Raw genomic sequence first — 20,000 nt, 5'->3', positions numbered from 1 at the left:
CCATTATTGAAGGCTGACACCCCCCCCTTCGTAATTAACATGCAGAGATATGCAACCCATAACTCCAATTGGAAATGTCACACTGGCACCGCACTTCCATGCTGAGGGGCAATCTTTGCAAGCTCAAAGTGTATAATCAGCCTCTTCTACCCAGAGGCATTTGTAAAACAGGCATGTTTGGAACCACCCCACTGAATAGTTCAGCCCTTGTAAACTCTCTCCCGGAGAAGCCCCAAGGGCTGGCTGAGGCAGCAACCTGTCTTACTGAGCACAAATGTCAACAGGAAAAAATAAAAGGAAAGCAAGGCAAAAAGGAGATGGTGCTGCTGATTTATTTCAAGAGCTTTATCAAATACGTTAGCTCAGTGTCACAATTAGGAAGTTGGGCCAAGGAGGAAAGACACATTTAGCCTTGTCTTCTTTGACTTGCCTTGATGTTGATTGCATCCAGTGACAGAATGAGAAGTTGGTTCAAATTGCAGAGCCAAGACCAATTATGAGCTCCCCTCACAACTTTTATACCATGTGAGGGGCAATAGTTAGGTTCCTTACACAGTGAGGAAGGGCCTCTACTCTGTTCGAGGGTACGCATCATATACCAGGCATTATAGCTGAAGGGGATGGAAAATTTCATCATGGAGCCCCTGACCCCACTCCCCCCACCACACACACCAAACCTGGCCTTTTCCAGCGCTTCTTATCTCAGCAAACGGTGCCAGCATCTACCCAGTTTTCTAAGACAGAAACTAGGAGTCATCCTAGGAGGAATATCATCACCTGAATCTTCTACTTCCTTCTTATGATAACCAAGTCCACATAAACATCTCATACTGTTGATAAAATAATGTGTAACTCCTCTAAAAATTACAGTATTTTCTAAGATACCTATCCTAATAAAAGAGCATACCCCCCCCACACACACACACAATCACACATATATCTCAAGATTCAGTCAACTTATCACCACCACTACCAACGTAGTCTAAAGCTAACTCCATGTAGGGCTGCCAGATAAAATGCAAGACTGGTATTCTGTATTTTTATTTGCTAAATCTAGCAACCTAACTCCAGCTCAACCACCAGAGCTCATCTCAATACTATAATGCTTCTCCATGGGAAGCATTTCCCAACCCCAAAGACACCAAATCTCCCCATCATATGGTCTCCTTTAAATATCCTGATACCTGTAACATACATACAAATGTATATTTATTTCTGAGATTGTTTGAATAATGTGTCTCATGAACTAGACTGTAAGACCCATAAGGGCAATGCTCATGTCTGGTTTTGTTCAGCATTTTATCTTTAATGAATAAATGAATGAATGTACAAACTAGTAAGAGACTCTACAAGAAAAGTATCCATTTCCAGGCAGCAGACTCAGGAAAGACTGGCATCCCAGTCCTGCCTGGGACATGACCTGAGTGAGGGGCATTTAGCCGGGTTTTGTCCCTATTTCTCTTTGGTGTCTTAGACCAGCAGTCCCCAACCTTTTTGGCAGCAGGGACCGGTTTCGTGGAAGAAAATTTTTCCACGGATGGGGGTGGGGGGAATGGTTCATGCGGTAATGCGAGCAATGGGGAGCGGCAGATGAAGCTTCACTTGCTCGCCCACCACTCACCTCCTGCTGTGCAGCCCAATTCCTAACAGGCCGCGGACCCATACCGGTCCACAGCCAGGGGGTTGGGGACCCCATCTTAGACCATTCTCTCTCTGGATCTCAGTTCTGTCTTCTGAAGAGATGAGCTCTACTGCCTTTCCAGCTTTAAAATTTTACAACCCGGCAATTCTAAACCCCAAACAAATATTGGACCTGAAAGAATATTTGGAAGGTTATCAGATCTTGAGGTTTTATTGGTTCACTCTACTTGTCTGCCCTATCGTATGTCACGGAATGTACATAAAGAAGATCGCCTCTCCTCTGTAGTAACATCCTCTTTGGCAGGATTCAAAATTACGCTTTCCTAAAGGAGCTTAATTCTTAAAAGATGTGCTTAGCTCTCTGAAGTCAGATGAGTGAGGAGGGAAGGATCTTCTTGAGTAGGTCCTCACCCGTCCTTGCAGGAGCTTTCATTCTTCCATATACGCAGATCAATCAATATGATACACCATATTAACAAACTGAAGGATAAAAATCATATGATCATTTCAATTGATGCAGAAAAAGCTTTTGACAAAATTCAACACCCATTTATGATAAAAACTCTCCAGAAAGTGGGCAGAGAGGGAACTTACCTCAACATAATAAAAGACATATATGACAAACCCACAGCCAACATCATTCTCAATGGTGAAAAACTGAAACCATTTCAACTACGATCAGGAACAAGACAAGACTGGCCACTCTCACCACTATTATTCAACATAGTTTTGGAAGTTTTAGTCACAGTAATCAGAGACGAAAAAGAAATAAAAGGGATCCAAATCAGAAGAGAAGAAGTAAAACTGTCACTGTTTGCAGATGACATGATACTATACATAAGGAATCCTAAAGATGCTACCAGAAAACTACTAGAGCTAATCAATGAATTTACTAAAGTAGCAGGATACAAAATTAATGCACAGAAATCTCTTGCATTCTTATACACTAATGATGAAAAATCTGAAAGAGAAATTAAGGAAACACTCCCATTTACCACTGCAACACAAAGAATGAAATACCTAGGAATAAACCTACCTAAGGAGACAAAAGACCTGTATGCAGAAAACTATAAGATACTGATGAAAGAAATTAAAGATGATACAAACAGATGGAGAGATATACCATGTTCTTGGACTGGAAGAATCAACATTGTGAAAATGACTTTACTACCCAAAGCAATCTACAGATTCAATGCAATCTCTATCAAATTACCAATGGCATTTTTTACGGAACTAGAACAAAAAATTTCACACTTTGTATGGAAACACAAAAGACCCCGAATAGCCAAAGCAATCCTGAGAAAGAAAAACGGAGCTGGAGGAATCAGGCTCCCTGACTTCAGACTATACTACAAAGCTACAGTAATCAAGAAAGTATGGTACTGGCACAAAAACAGAAATATAGATCAATGGAACAGAATAGAAAACACAGAGATAAACCCACCCACGTATCGTCACCTTATCTTTGATAAAGGAGGCAAGAATATAAAATGGAGAAAAGACAGCCTCTTCAATAACTGGTGCTGGGAAAACTGGACAGCTACAATATAAGGGAATGAAATTAGAACACTTCCTAACACCATACACAAAAATAAACTCAAAATGGATTAAAGACCTAAATGTAAGGCCAGACATTATAAAACTCTTAGAGGAAAACATAGGCAGAACACTCTATGACAGAAATCACAGCAAGATCCTTTTTGACCCACCTCCTAGAGAAATGGAAATAAAAACAAAAATAAACAAATGGGACCTAATGAAACTTCAAAGCTTTTGCATAGCACAGGAAACTATAAACAAGACGAAAAGACAACCCTCAGAATAGGAGAAAATATTTGCAAACGAATCAACGGACAAAGGATTAATCTCCAAAATATATAAATAGCTCATTCAGCTCAATATTAAAGAAACAACCCAATCCAAAAATGGGCAGAAGACCTAAATAGACATTTCTCCAAAGAAGATATACAGATTGCCAACAAACACATCAAAGGATGCTCAACATCACTAATCATTACAGAAATGCAAATCAAAACTACAGTGAGGTATCACCTCACACTGGTCAGAATGGCCATCATCAAAAAATCTACAAACAATAAATGCTAGGGAGGGTGTGGAGAAAACGGAACCCTCTTGCACTGTTTGTGGGAATGTAAATTGATACAGCCACTATGGAGAACAGTATGGAGGTTCCTTAAAAAACTAAAAATAGAACTACCATACAACCCAGCAATCCCACTACTGGGCATATACCCTGAGAAAACCATAATTCAAAAAGAGTCATGTACCACAATGTTCATGGCAGCACTATTTACAATGGCCAGGACATGGAAGCAACCTAAGTGACCATCGACAGATGAGTGGATAAAGAAGATGTGGCATATATATACAATGGAATATTACTCAGCCATAAAAAGAAATGAAATTGAGTTATCTGTAGTGAGGTGGATGGACCTAGAGACTGTCATACAGAGTGAAGTAAGTCAGAAAGAGAAAAACAAATACTGTATGCTAACACATATATGGAATCTAAAAAAAAAAAAGGTTCTGAAGAACCTAGGGGCAGGACAGGAATAAAGACACAGACGTAGAGAATGGACTTGAGGACACGGGGTGGGGGAAGGGTAAGCTGGGACAAAGTGAGAGAGTGGCATGGACAGATATACACTACCAAATGTAAAACAGATAGCTAGTGGGAAGCAGCCGCATAGCACAGGGAGATCAGCTCAGTGCTTTGTGACCACCTAGAGGGGTGGGATAGGGAGGGTGGGAGGGAGACGCAAGAGGGAGGGGATATGGGGATACATGTATACGCAGAGTTGATTCACTTTGTTATACAGCAGCAGCCAGCACAACAATGTAAAACAATTATACTCCAATAAAGATGCTAAAAAAAAAAAAAGAACTGCCCTGGAAAATATGGCAGCCATCAGACACATATGACTATTTAAGGATAAATTAGTTTAAACTATTAAATTTAAAATCCAGTTTCTCAGTCACAAAAATCACATGTGGCCAGTGGCTGCCATGTTGGACAGCTCAGAATACTGAACATTTCCATCACTGAAGAAAGTCCTACTGGATGGCATTGGTTCTACAGGAAGCAAGAAATGGTTCCCTGCACCTCCATCTCTAGGACCAGCGTTCTGACCTTTTCTTGCTTCATTGCATTTGTTCTCTCTGAATTCAGGTTTTGTGGCTGGTGCTGAAACACTGAACTAATGAGATCCTCTGACGAGCTTCAGGTCAAAGGCCACTTCCTCCAGGGGACCGAATCTGATGCGAAATTCGATGCAGCACCCTTGTTAGATGCTTCTGGGGCACCCTTGTAGTTTCCTTCTCAGAACATTCATCACGTCTCTTGAAATTGTTTAAATTTAATTTGTCTCCCAAGACTGAGGGTCTATAGAGACCCTAGAACCACATCAGCCTGGGTTTGATTCCCAGCTTTATCTTGGGCTCACTCCATGAACTTAGCAAAGACAATGGGCATTTCTGGGCCTCATACTCTTCTTCTGTAAAATGGGGATAAACTGTACCCAGCTTATAGGATTACTGGGTAATAAAGTGAGTTGGTACACATAATGTGCTTTGAAAAGCACCCAGCACGTAGTGTACACTGGACAAACGTTGGCAGAAATAATTAACTAAAGAACATAAGCACCTTCAAAGGCAGAGCTGCTTTGGTCTTCTGCCCTGTACGTCACACCCTGCGCCTGGGGACAATGCTGAAATGAACTGTGTGGGCTCAGAAGGGCTGGCTTTAAAACAGCACTGTCAGGAACCTGCTCTATAGATCTACTCAAAACAGTAGAGTGAGATATTTGCACAGAGATGTTCATGTCAGCACTGTTTACAAAACACCAAAAAAAGCGGGGAGAGGGGCATCCAAATGTCCATCTGCAGGGGACTCGATAAATAAACTACATATATTCATACAATGGGATATGCTGCAGCATTTATAAAGAATGAGGTGGGACTGTGCACTTAACACACCTCCAAGATGTGTTAAGTACAATGGACAAGAATGCAGTGAAATAAACAGGTATACATATGTTTATGCCGATTATGTCTAAGTTTTCTGAATCTTTGCACTAGACCCTTTAACAGCGGTTTCCTAGGAAGAGGAGGAGAATCAATTTAGACTCAAATATACTTAAGTTCTTTACTCTAGAAAGAATTCCATCATGTACATTCATGACTTTTCCTTAAAACTGTTTAAAAGTCTTGCTGTGAAGAGTGATTTGTGTTGTGGTGTCTTCCTCTTTGGAACCAGGACAGGCCAAGAGGAAAGACAATGTGAGCAGGGGAAACAGACAGTGAGTACCTGGGAAGTAAATAAAGATATTTTACTGGTAAATCCACTGGTTTACTGACTAGGAGAAGGGGGAGGGAACCCATCCACCAGGGTGGCAATTTCAGACCGGTCGTGTGTGTAAATATAAAAGCTAACACGCTGATGGAGAGCTTACATGTGTCAGATGCTGTGCTCAGCCCTTTCCGATTATTGTCTCATTTAATCCTACCTATGAGAAAGCACTATTATTATCCTCATTCTACCGAAGGGAAAATGAAGACATGGCGCATTAAGCAACTTGCTGGAGGGCACACAGCTCAACAACAGAGGGCCTGAGACTCAAACTCTGCCAGGGCCACAGCCCAGCCTGCACACTTGCTACTGTCCAATAGACAGAGCCGCCATCGAGGGGCTAGTCCAGGGGAGCAAAGACAGAGAAAGCTCTTGAAGATCTATCCTGCCCTATTCCTGTGACAGTATCCAGCATTTCATAAAAATTCCATTTTGCTTTCAGCTTATGAGAGTCAACACAATATATTCCAGTTGCTTCCAAAAAACTATGAGCTGTCTCATATGACAGGGAAATCATACAGCTAAAAGGTCAAAAGGCTGAAGAACACAGTCAAATGGGTGAAAAATGGAGTGGATTCATATGTGGCAAAAGAGAATTTCGACTCCAAAATAACTGAGCGACATTCACAGAAAGATGGTTTTGTGGAAGGATGATAAGACATTTTCTGAAAAACTTTTTCCTGTTGCTACCCACCAGGAAGTTGGGTGAAAGTACCAATGAGCTATTTTTACAACTTTTTAGTTACATCCAGGATCTTCTGGGGTTTTCAAGAAAGTGCATGGGATCTGAAAGTCCAACAACTGTGTTTGCTTCCTGGCTCTTGCCTTCTAGAACCAGCTGCACAACCTTGAGAAAGTTCCTAAATGATACCTGGCCTCAGCATCCCCATCTAAAAAGTCAGGGATAATAGCTACCTCTGTCAAAGTGATCAAATTATTGGGAAAATAAAGTGACTCCACCTATGTAACACTTGTAACATAACCACCTCAATAAAATGAGTTGATTTTCTTTTTTGTCCCAGACAAGCTGTTGTCTAACCACATACTTTTCTTTTTCAACCCAGTACTCTTTGGCATTTCACAACCACTCCCACATTTAACCTCTCCAAAAAGGCAAATGGATGTTTTTTATATTAGGGGCACAAGCTCCCCTGATGGGCATAATAACTGATTTCAGATAAGACAATTCACTTTCTTAAACCAAAGAGGATCCACACTTGCTCTATTCTTAGCCACCTGAATTTTTAACTGGATTCACATTTACAAAACAACACATTGAAGAAGCTCTTGGTACCTCCACTCAGGCCCCCATCCCTTCCCTCCCCTTACTCCTAGACCTTAATAAATCATTCTTGCCTCGGGCATTCTCAGATGCCCTCCCAGCCCACCAACCACCAGTCACATCCCAACACCTCAAGGAAACTACGACAACTGATAATCAGCAATACTCAAAGTAAATCTTCCTGAATTCACAATACAGGAATTTGATTAATACCTAACCAATGTTAAATGTATATTCACAATTTGAAAATAAAGAGTAGGTACAAAGATAACGTTCTTCCCTGTCGTCCTGCAAAAAATATCAAACCAGAATCAGCATCCCTAAGATTTATGATCATTACTTAATTATTAGCCACTGCCCGGAACAGGGCGATTATCATATCAAAGTTACAATACCCCTAATAAAACAATAGCCTATTTCATATTCATCCTTTGTTTTTAAGTCTCATCTTGAAAATGCCACTGGGATCGTCCAGTAAGTCCAAATATATATTTTTTTAATCCAGATTTATAGAATTGCCATTACATGATGATATCTTTTTTTTTAATTTAATTTAATTTAATTTATTTATTTTTGTCTGTGTTGGGTCTTCGTTTCTGTGCGAGGGCTTTCTCTAGTTGCGGCAAGTGGGGGCCACTCTTCATCGCGGTGCGCGGGCCTCTCACTATCGCGGCCTCTCTTGTTGCGGAGCACAGGCTCCAGACGCGCAGGCTCAGTAATTGTGGCTCACGGGCCCAGTTGCTCTGTGGCATGTGGGATCCTCCCAGACCAGGGCTCGAACCTGTGTCCCCTGCATTAGCAGGCAGATTCTCAACCACTGCGCCACCAGGGAAGCCCAATAAGTCCAAATTTTGAGTTTAGAAAAAGTACACATAATATAATAACTTGACCTACTTATTATTAATAGTATCATAGTATGCCCTTCTGTCTCAAATAATAACACTCAACAGGGCAATCAAGCTATAATATTGTTTTCAGACAAGATAAGTTTAATTTCCCCCCTACATTTGGCTTTGAGCTTGCAATCTGATTTGTAGGATCTCATCCTACAGATTTATTTTCACCTGTGTGAAATGATTTATATCCATGTTATTCAACACAGTTGTATTTTGAAATATTAAAAATGTTTATCCAAAGGGACCACGTTAAATAAATTATGGTCCACCTATTTGAAGAGATTACACAGCCACTTAAAAAAGAAAACAAGAAGTGCTCTATTACTGAACTGAGAAGACCTGTACGACATACTGTTATATAAAAGAGCAAAGTGCCAAACAGCATGTAGTGTATACTACCTTCTGTATAAAACAGGGAAGAAATGAGCACACACATATGAAACACATATGAGTATGTGTACACTCGCACATGTGTTTGTATTAACATTAAACAGTTTCAGAAGGGAAATCAGAAACGAGTAACAGCGGTTGTAATATCTGGGGAAAGGAGAAATGGAAATTAGGCAGGTGGAAGACAGATCTAGGAAAGAGCTTACTTATCGAATACTTCTGAAATATTCTGCTTTAGGAACCATGTAAATGTATCATCTACTCAAAAAATACATTAAATAGCAATTGGTGGTAAAAAATGACATTCCAGTCCCTTGAGATTAAGACAACACTACCAATAAGGTCATATTTTATGACTGACTATGATTCTTCTTCCTCTTCTTTCTTATACCATACATGCCCATATTAAACACACACACACATGCACACACACACACATGCACGCACATGTTTAAATCAATAAATTAGAGAAAACTTGAGGGAAAAAAAAAAACCCCAATTATTTTTAAAGCGCTCCACAAAGCCTTATTCCATATTCCATATATTTTATTATTATTATTCCCCTTCAGGTGAACTGCAGTCTCCTAGAGATGTTCAGACTTCACTAGTCCACAGAATCTTTGCCTGGATGACCCTGGATCCTCTGCAGGACCCAGCAGACAGGTGTCCTCACCGCTGCCACACACATCAGCTCACCTTCGTAGGTGCCGACTTCTAGAAGAGTCCCGCTCCGCTCGAGGTCCAAGAACTCCTTCACAGTCAGAAAGCTGTAGTCCACGCCAGGCACCTCTCCTTCTCTGGGAGACCGGGTTGTGCCTGCAGCAGACAAGACAAAGGCACAAGAAATCATCAGTCCACTGAAACAGGGAGCACCCCATCCAGGTGTAATTAAAATAACCTGTTCAGTCAGCTGGAGTACCTAAACTGACAGACCAACCTACTGAGACAGGGACCTGGCAAAGACAACTTCTTTCTAGCAGAAAAGTATCCTCACTTCCATCCTCTGATGCCTGGGCCCCTCAAATGCAAGAAAGAGAAAACCAAGCACAGCGAGGCAACCCAGGGAGATTTTTATCACTTAAAAAAACGCACTGAATGAAAAGGGTGAACTGGATTTTATACAGATGACGTTCACAATCAGCAGCTTTTAGGGATCCAGTAAGTTCTAAAAAAGACATCCACCTTAAGCTCAGAGCCTAAGGGGTTTATATTTTTATCATAGGCCTCAAAATTCTTGTGTTCCTCAACACATCTGGCAACTACCAATGTAATAAGCCCTTTGAAGAAAATGACAGCCACTGCATAAACACATCACCAGAGAAATTCAATTGCCCAAGATCTGTGGCTGGATACCTCCCAGGGATTAAAATGTTGCTGCTCTCCATGTAATTAATATGTTTGGCAAAAAGAGGCCACCCATAAGTTCTGATGGGAGAAAAAGGACAATGCATTTGCTAGAAAATTCTCCCCCTGAATTAATCTCATCAAAGACTAATAAATATAACGATTCTTCTTATGAAATAACACAGAGCCTCTAGAATATTTAAGTCACCCAGCTCAGGTGCTGGGCGGGAGACCTATCAATTTAGCCCAACCTCACCCCAAAGTGTGGAAGGAATATGGTTTACACACAAAACAAAAAAAGAAAATAAACCAAGAAGCAATTACATAGTGTATACTAGGAACCTATGTTCAACGTTAGGGGAGACCAAAAAAGAGCAAAACTCATGACTTCTCCTACATTCAAGTTAGGGGATATGATCAACATGGGTTCATTTTGCAAGGCACCATTACCTATGGCGCTTTCAGATCAATGTTTTTTTAATATAATAAGCAGGGATTTTTCCCTAGTCCTAATTCTCCCTAAAACAATGAAATAAGCAACTGTATGTATGTTAGCTCCAGTGCTCATGGCAGAGCACAGTCTCTGATCATGTGAATTTCCATGCACTTACAGTGGATATCCAGAATTCTCTTAAATCAAAAAACTCAACACTTGTTGCATATTTCATTCAGGCTAAACACATTTTTAAACAAGCCCCGTTTTTCTATTATCTGAAATTTGAGTGTTATAAACAGCTGCAAACTGTCCATAGAACAATTATATTACAAATGTTAGCTTCTGCCCAGCACGATGGGACTTTCTGGTAAAGAAGCCTGATTGTATAGTGTCCAGCAGTCTACTCTTGTAGTGTATCCTAATTTGTTCCCATTTCTGGCTCCCCTGACAGACGATGACAAGGCCACTGAGGTGCTTCACAATGTTTATATCTCTGGTGTCAAGCGCACGGTGGGTATTCCAGAAGCATAAACTGTACCATATACTGCTGTAGAGCAGGTATATAGAATGGGAATGATGAATTCATAGTCTGTCTGGCTCACCAGGCTGTGTGGTCTTGGGCATGTTCCTGAGCTTCTGCTATTTCTCAGTTTCCTCAAGTGGCCAGATGATGCTGGCCACAGCAAACATTTCATATTTTATTCTAAGGATGATGCGAAGCCACTAGAGGGTTTTGAGCAGGATGGTACCATGATTTATTTTTAAAAGATCACTGAGCTAAGGGCAGGAAACAGGCAGAGTAGGAGGGTGAGGTGGGCAAAAACAGAAGCAAGAAGACAAGTTAGTTGGTTACTACAGTGTCCAGGTGAGAAAAAAAAAATCAGGGCACAGACAGGAACAGTAGACAAAGGTGACAAGAAGCAGTGAGATTTCTATTATGAATTGTAAACATTTTAAACAGCTATAAGACAGGCCGCAGGACAGATGTATTAAAAGTACATCAACTCCTCAGGCCACGCTAAGTCTATATTTTAAACACAGAACCTGCTGATGGAGTGGATGGAGTGTATAAGAAAAACAAAAGAATAAGGACTGCCATCTTATTCTTTGACCTGGGCAAATGGGTTCTGCCATTTACAGAGATCAAGAAGATGGGGGAAATGGCTTTTAGGGGAAAAAATTTAAGAGTTCACTTCTGAACATGTAAAAAGTATGAAATGCCTATCAGACACCTGGATGTAGAGAGCTGTGAACAGGTGACTATGTAAATCTGAAGATCAGAGTGGCGGTTGGGTCTTGAACTTGGGAGTCATCAGTAAATCACTGGCATTTGAAGGCAAGAGACAGAAAGAGATAATCGAGGGGGAGAGAGAGTATAGAAAAAGCAGCCAAGAAGTTTGACTTAAACACAAAAACCTTATAATTTTTAGAAACTGAGACGAGGAGGAAGATCCTCAGAGGAGACTAAGAGACAACAGTCAGCAAGGCGGGAGCAGAGGAGGAGGGTGTGATGCCTCAGAGCCAAGTGCAAAAGCTGTTCAGCCGGCTACTTGGAAAACACAAACAGTCTACATCATAGTGGGAAATTCCAGCGCAGGGCGAGAACAGAATCTCTTTGAAACTTGCTGTGAAAGAATCTGTCCTAAATATGTTTTATATGGCAACTCACATATTTGGCCTCCATACCAAAATTCTATTAACTTAATCCACCCCCCCCCAAAATGAGGATAAATAAGACCAAACAAAAGATTTGTTGGGTTTTTAAAGTCTTCTACACCACACAGGATTGGTTTTTTTTCCCTCCAATAACCATCTTTAATCTTTGTCATTTCTTCCCACGTTTTCTGAACCAATTTCTCAGTGTAACTATAAAGACAACAATAACCTCTGGGTCTTAATTTCCTGAAAGGATTGAAAACAATCAAGAACTTGAAAAATGGAACATTTTAAAGGAAAAATGAAAACGAGCAGACCTCATTTTCCCCTGGAAATAAATATGCTTAGAAGGACCTTTGAGCAGCAGGGGAAGGGGGTGGGGGTGGGGGCAGGTATATCTCCACCCACAAAACCTTCAGGGTTTATTACCCAGACAAAACCTTTCCACTCTGCAGGCCAGGAGGAGGTTTACACCGTTATCCTCTGAGCAACCTGCCCTGGGTCTGGGCCCACATGAGCAGGCTCCATTCAGTGACTCTAGGGAGAAAGGGCCTGGGAGGGGACCCCGCCTCCTCTTTTCTTCCAGCAGAATGACAGGCTGCCTGCTGGACACACGCCTGGCAGATGGCATTTCAAAGGTTTTTCAGAAGCCATCTGGGGTGGGTACAATTATTACAAACCACGCTTCTAACAAAGCCAGAAGGGTTACTTCCTGGCAGAAGAGAAGTAAAACAAATTCTATCATGTTTTTCGGGGACAGCATAATAAAAAAATTTAAAAAAAATCACCAGGCCGACAAACAGAGGTTGCTATAGCCTACCAACATTGCTTTTTGCCGGTCTAGCTAGAAATCAGGCCATCGATATCTTGCACTTATTATGTTTGAACGAACAAACAAACACAGTGCCCACTTCCTCGCTTTCCAAAAGGGGCAAAAAAAAAAAAAAAGAAAGAAAGAAAAAGAGAGAGAGAGAGAGAGAGATTATCAAACACCAGGAAAAAAATAATAGCTTCCATTTACTGGATGCTTACTTATGTCCTAGGCAAGGTGTTAAGCACTTAATCAATACTGCTGTATCTAATCTTCCGAGGAAACACAGAAGGATTGTTATTATACTCATTTTTTGATGAGGAAGCTGATACCCAGAGAAGTAAAGTAACTTTCCCAAGGTCACATAACAAGTAAGCTGGGCAGAGCTATGATTTGAAAGTAGGCAATCTGACTTTACTATCCCTCATTGGAAACCACTGTTGGCCAATAGAACTTGCTGCCATAACGGAAATGATCCATAGATGTGAGTCTAACATGGTAGCCACTAGCCACATCTGGTTATTATTATTTTGATTATATACATTTCAGGTGTACAACGTTATAGTTCAACATCTGTATACATGTGGTTATTGATACGTGGCTAACGTGACAGAGGAATTGAATTGAAATTTTATCTAATTTTAATTACTTTAGATTTAAATAGCCACATGTGGCAACTGGACTAGCCAGTGCAATTCTAAACTAGGAGGGCATTTCCAGTACAATGTTCACTAGCATGCCCCCAAAGCACTTCCAGCTCTCAAAATAAAAACAAGAAACATACCAAACTGCAGAATCTTGTACTCATACAGGAAACCCATCCTTTTAAAAACTCTTACATGCTTTGAAAAATGATCTAGTCAAACTGTATGTTTTGTACTAAAAATTCCATTTGGTTCCCATTGGCTATGGTCTCTTAGAAAAAAAAATTCTCCTTAGATAAACTGTGGCATCATCATTTACAGCCAAAACAAAACCCAAAAACCAGACCAAAACAAATGCAGTCCCCCAAAATAAACAAACAAATAAAACTGAGTGCCTATGAATATGGGAATGACTGAATGAAATATGGTAGAGTCACCCTTAGGAAATATATATACATATATATTTTTGCTATATAAAGAATACTTGTTAGATGTACATGCAGTTACCAGAAAGAATATCTACAATGTACAGTTGAGTGATATAAAGTGCAAAAAAAAAAAAAATCACTGCATTTTATTGAAAAAGAGGAAAGAAAGCCCTATGGGTGCTGCATGTTTTATGAGTTAATAAATAGTTAAATGGAGGGAACAAACCCTTAACAGTGGCAACCTCAGGAAGGCGGGTTCAGAAATGGGAAGAGAAAAAAGGACTGTTTCTTTAAATCTCTCTGAATTGCACCACTGCTCACGTAGTTGTTTTGGCACTTTATAAATCAAATAAAATAATTATTTAAGAAATCTTTACCTGATCCTTGGGCTTCCTACTCAAACAACTTCAATATTAGCTTAGTCCTTGCAAAAACGTGCCAAAGAATAGAGCCTCCAAGTGAATCAAACACACAGTATTTCCCAAGGTTTCCCACCTCATAGAAAGCCAGCATCAATGTCTCCAACACTTGCCTTTAGCTATGAATAGGAATACAAGACAAATAAAGTTGAGAAGGTGGCACTATTTTTCTGCCTGATTTTGGTTTTTAAACCTCAAACTGTTCATCACTTAAACAGAGTCCTTTTGAAGTGTTAAAATTTAACAAGATTTGCACCAGAGCAGTGAATACTATCAAGCTTTTCTGCCACCAGATCATAACTTAACAAGTTAATTTGAGCTACGCCCTGCTGACTGTCTCAGTATGAGTTAGCAATGCCCCCAAATGTTTGTCCCAAAAGCTTGAGTGGCTGCTTGCTTCTTGGGCACATTCTATGGTTCATAAACTTTCAGTGTACCTGGCATGAGTGACCCTTGCTGAGGAAATCAGAAAACGACCTTCCTTGTCATCAAACTCCACAAACTATGGCTACAGAAATGAAACCAGATTCGGAGCTCATTTGCTCTCTCTTCGTATTCCAGAAATTCTCTTGAAATATCCAGTTAAGGCAGCAAAAAATCCTAGAAATGAGACACTAACATGCTATTTCCTACTGCTACGTGTTTCCAATACCATTAGGTTTCTAGGCAAGCTGTCACTCAGCACCTATCCAACTTGCCTCAAGGCCAGGTTGCTAATACAGTGATCATTACTAAGATTAAACTGTTAATACTCAAGGATATCAACTGATGTAAAATTCACCTGGGTCTTGCTTATCCAAATCTAACAATAAGACTTCCAAAAATTATAGTCATCCCAACCACTTCCATGTTAAAGAAAGTGCATGATTTTCTATAATAAAACAAGTATTTACATTGCTTGAAATTGGTTAAATATCCAGGAGAGCCTTATACTATTTATTCTTTAGTTGATGGAGATGAAGCAGAGTAGAACATGTTGTTTCCCCAAATTCACTCAGTTACCTACCACTCACACAATTTTTGCCCTATCAGTACCAGCAGTACTACTGACTCAGTATTTTCACTTCAAGTTAAAGCTGTTTAAAAAACTTAAATATATTCATGTAAAAAGGAAATGCTTAACTGCTACATACCTATCACAATGGATTAAAAAAAAAAATCTTACAATATCACATGCTGGCAAAAACAGGAGCAACTGGAACTCTCAAACGTTGTTGCCAAGGATGCAAAATGGTACAGCTACGGGGAAAAGAGTTTGGCAGTTTGCTAAAAAGTTAAACATAAAACGACCATATGACCCCAAAATCACACTTCTAAATATTTATCCTAGAGAAATGAAAACTTACATTCACACGAAAACCTATATACAAGTGTTTATAGCAGCTCGATGCATAATCAACCCAAAAGAGAAAAACAACTTGAACGTCCTTCAACTGGTGAATGGATACACTGCGGTAAATCCCTACAATGAACTTGGCTAAAGTACAGATGTACACAACAACATGGATTAATCTCAAATAGAATGCCTAAGTCTAAGAAAAGCCAGACTCACAAGGCTACGTACTGTATAATTCCATTTCAGTGATATTCAATAAAAGGCAGTACTACTACAACAAAGGAGAAGCCACAATGAGACGGTAGGAGGGGTGCAATCAGAGTAAAATCAAATCCCATAACTGCTGGGTGGGTGACTCACAGACTGGCGAACACTTATGCCACAGAAGTCCACCCACTGGAGTGAAGGTTCTTAGCCCCACGTCAGGCTTCCCAACCTGGGGGTCCGGAAACGGGAGGAGGAATTCATAGAGAATCAGACTTTGAAGCCTAGTGGGAATTTATTGCAAGACTTTGACAGGACTGGGGGAAACAGAGACCCCACTCTTGGAGGGCGCACACAAAATAGTGTGCGCATCGGGACCCAGGGGAAGGATCAGTGACCTTGGGGGAGACTGAACCAGACCTACCTGCTAGTGTTGAAAGGTCTCCTGCAGAGGCGGGGGGTGGCTCTGTTTCACTGTGGGGACAAGGCCACTGGCAGCAGAAGTTTTGGGAAGTACTCCTTGGCATGAGCTCTCCCAGAGTCTGTCATTAGCCCCACCAAAGAGCCCAGGTAGGCTCCAGGGTTGGGTTGCCTCAGGCAAAACAACCAACAGGGAGGGAACCCAGCCCCACCCATCAACAGTCAAGTGGATTAAAGTTTTACTGAGCTCTGACCGCCACAGCAAAAGTCAGCTCTACCCACCACCAGAGCCTCCCATCAAGCCTCTTAGATAGCCTCAACCACCAGAGGGCAGACAGCAGAAGCAAGAAAAACTACAATCCTGCAGCTGGTGGAACAAAAACCACATTCACAGAAAGACAGACAAGATGAAAAGGCAGAGGGCTATATACCAGATGAAGGAACAAGAAAAAACCCCAGAAAAACAACTAAATGAAGTGGAGATAGGCAACCTTCCAGAAAAAGAATTCAGAATAATGATAGTGAAGATGATCCAGAATTTCAGAATAAGAATGGAGGCAAAGATTGAGAAGATGCAAGAAATGATTAACAAAGATCTAGAAGAATTAAAGAACAAACAAACAGAGATGACCAATACAATAACTGAAATGAAAACTACACTAGAAGGAATCAATAGCAGAATAACTGAGGCAGAAGAACGGATAAGTGACCTGGAAGACAGAATGGTGGAATTCACTGCTGCGGAACAGACTAAAGAAAAAAGAATGAAAAGAAATGAAGACAGCCTAAGAGACCTCTGGGACAACATTAAACGCAACAACATTCGCATTATAGGGGTCCCAGAAGGAGAAGAGAGAGAGAAAGGACCAGAGAAAATATTCAAAGAGATTATAGTCGAAAACTTCCCTAACATGGGAAAGGAAATAGCCACCCAAGTCCAGGAAGCGCAAAGAGTCCCATACAGGATAAACCCAAGGAGAAACATGCCGAGACACATAGTAATCAAATTGGCAAAAATTAAAGACAAAGAAAAATTATTGAAAGCAGCAAGGGAAAAACGACAAATAACATACAAGGGAACTCCCATAAGGTTAACAACTGATTTCTCAGCAGAAACTCTACAAGCCAGAAGGGAGTGGCACGATATACTTAAAGTGATGAAAGGGAAGAACCTACAACCAAGATTACTCTACCCAGCAAGGATCTCATTCAGATTTGAGGGAGAAATCAAAAGCTTTACAGACAAGCAAAAGCTAAGAGAATTCAGCACCACCAAACCAGCTCTACAACAAATGCTAAAGGAACTTCTCTAAGTGGGAAACACAAGAGAAGAAAAGGACCTACAAAAACAAACCCAAAACAATTAAGAAAATGGTCACAGGAACATACATGTCAATAATTACCCTACAACGTGAATGGATTAAATGCTCTAACCAAAAGACACAGGCTTGCTGAATGGATACAAAAACAAGACCCATATATATGCTGTCTACAAGAGACCCACTTCAGACCTAGGAACACATACAGACTGGAAGTGAGGGGATGGAAAAAGATATTCCATGCAAATGGAAATCAAAAGAAAGCTGGAGTAGCTATACTCATATCAGATAAAATAGACTTTAAAATAAAGACTGTTACAAGAGACAAGGAAGGACACTACATAATGATCAAGGGATCAATCCAAGAAGAAGATACAACAATTATAAATATATATGCACCCAACATAGGAGCACCTCAATACATAAGGCAACTGCTAACAGCTCTAAAAGAGGAAATCGACAGTAACACAATAATAGTGGGGGACTTTAACACCTCACTTACACCAATGGACAGATCATCCAAAATGAAAATAAATAAGGAAACAGAAGCTTTAAATGATGCAATAGACCAGATAGATTTAATTGATATTTATAGGACATTCCATCCAAAAACAGCAGATTACACTTTCTTCTCAAGTGCGCACGGAACATTCTCCAGGATAGATCACATCTTGGGTCACAAATCAAGCCTTAGTAAAATTAAGAAAACTGAAATAATATCAAGGATCTTTTCTGACCACAATGCTATGAGATTAGAAATGAATTACAGGGAAAAAAACGTAAAAAACACAAACACATGGAGGCTAAACAATACGTTACTAAATAACCAAGAGATCACTGAAGAAATCAAAGAGAAAATCAAAAAATACCTAGAGACAAATGACAATGAAAACACGACGACCCAAAACCTATGGGATGCAGCAAAAGCAGTTCTAAGAGGGAAGTTTATAGCTATACAAGCCTACCTCAAGAAACAAGAAAAATCTCAAGTAAACAATCTAACCTTACACCTAAAGAAACTAGAGAACAAAGAACAAACAAAACCCAAAGTTAGCAGAAGGAAAGAAATCATAAAGATCAGAGCGGAAATAAATGAAATAGAAACAAAGAAAACAATAGCAAAGATCAATAAAACTAAAAGCTGGTTCTTTGAGAAGATAAACAAAATTGATAAGCCATTAGCCAGACTCATCAAGAAAAAGAGGGAGAGGACTCAAATCAACAAAATCAGAAAAGAAAAAGGAGAAGTTACAACAGACACCGCAGAAATACAAAGCATCCTAAGAGACTACTACAAGCAACTCTATGCCAATAAAATGGACAACCTGGAAGAAATGGACAAATTCTTAGAAAGGTATAACCTTCCAAGATTGAACCAGGAAGAAACAGAAAATATGAACAGACCAATCACAAGTAATGAAATTGAAACTGTGATTAAAAATCTTCCAACAAACAAAAGTCCAGGACCAGATGGCTTCACTGGTGAATTCTATCAAACATTTAGAGAAGAGCTAACATCCATCCTTCTCAAACTCTTCCAAAAAATTGCAGAGGAAGGAACACTCCCAACTCGTTCTATGAGGCCACCATCACCCTGATACCAAAACCAGACAAAGACACTACAAAAAAAACAAAATTACAGACCAATATCACTGATGAATATAGATGCAAAAATCCTCAACAAAATACTAGCAAACAGAATCCAACAACACATTAAAAGGATCATACACCACGATCAAGTGGGATTTATCCCAGGGATGCAAGGATTCTTCAGTATATGCAAATCAATCAATGTGATACACCATATTAACAAATTGAAGAATAAAAACCATATGATCATCTCAATAGATGCAGAAAAAGCTTTTGACAAAATTCAACACTCATTTATGATAAAAACTCTCCAGAAAGTGGGCAGAGAGGGAACATACCTCAACATAATAAAGGCCATATATGACAAACCCACAGCAAACATCATTCTCAATGGTGAAAAACTGAAAGCATTTCCTCTAAGATCAGGAACGAGACAAGGATGTCCACTCTCACCACTATTATTCAGCATAGTCTTGGAAGTCCTAGCCACGGCAATCAGAGAAGAAAAAGAAATAAAAGGAATACAAATTGGAAAAGAAGAAGTAAAACTGTCACTGTTTGCAGATGACATGATACTATACATAGAGAATCCTAAAATTGCCACCAGAAAACTACTAGAGCTAATTAATGAATTTGGTAAAGTTGCAGGATACAAAATTAATGCACAGAAATCTCTTGCATTCCTATACACTAATGGTGAAAAATCTGAAAGAGAAATTATGGAAACACTCCCATTTACCATTGCAACAAAAAGAATAAAATACCTAGGAATAAACCTACTTAGGGAGACAAAAGACCTGTATGCAGAAAACTAT

At 40.0% G+C, this 20,000-nt stretch overlaps 1 protein-coding gene across 27 annotated transcripts in view; it reads right to left on the bottom strand.

Moving 5' to 3' along the window:
• Positions 1-20,000, bottom strand: part of MAGI1 (membrane associated guanylate kinase, WW and PDZ domain containing 1) — a 612,719-nt gene that overhangs the window by 127,388 nt on the left and 465,331 nt on the right. For 26 of the 27 annotated variants that reach the window (XM_082344623.1, XM_082344625.1, XM_082344631.1 and 23 more), the window contains one exon: positions 9,275-9,394. In XM_082344623.1, coding sequence (XP_082200749.1) covers positions 9,275-9,394 — 120 coding nt within the window. Of the gene's footprint in view, positions 1-9,274; positions 9,395-16,280; positions 16,764-20,000 lie in introns of those variants that run through there. The other variant, XM_082344621.1, reaches the window with a different exon arrangement.

Source organism: Balaenoptera borealis (assembly GCF_965194805.1).
Source record: "Balaenoptera borealis genome assembly, chromosome: 12".
Taxonomy (NCBI): Eukaryota; Metazoa; Chordata; class Mammalia; order Artiodactyla; family Balaenopteridae; genus Balaenoptera; species Balaenoptera borealis.
This window is presented reverse-complemented; position numbering and strand designations above follow the sequence as displayed.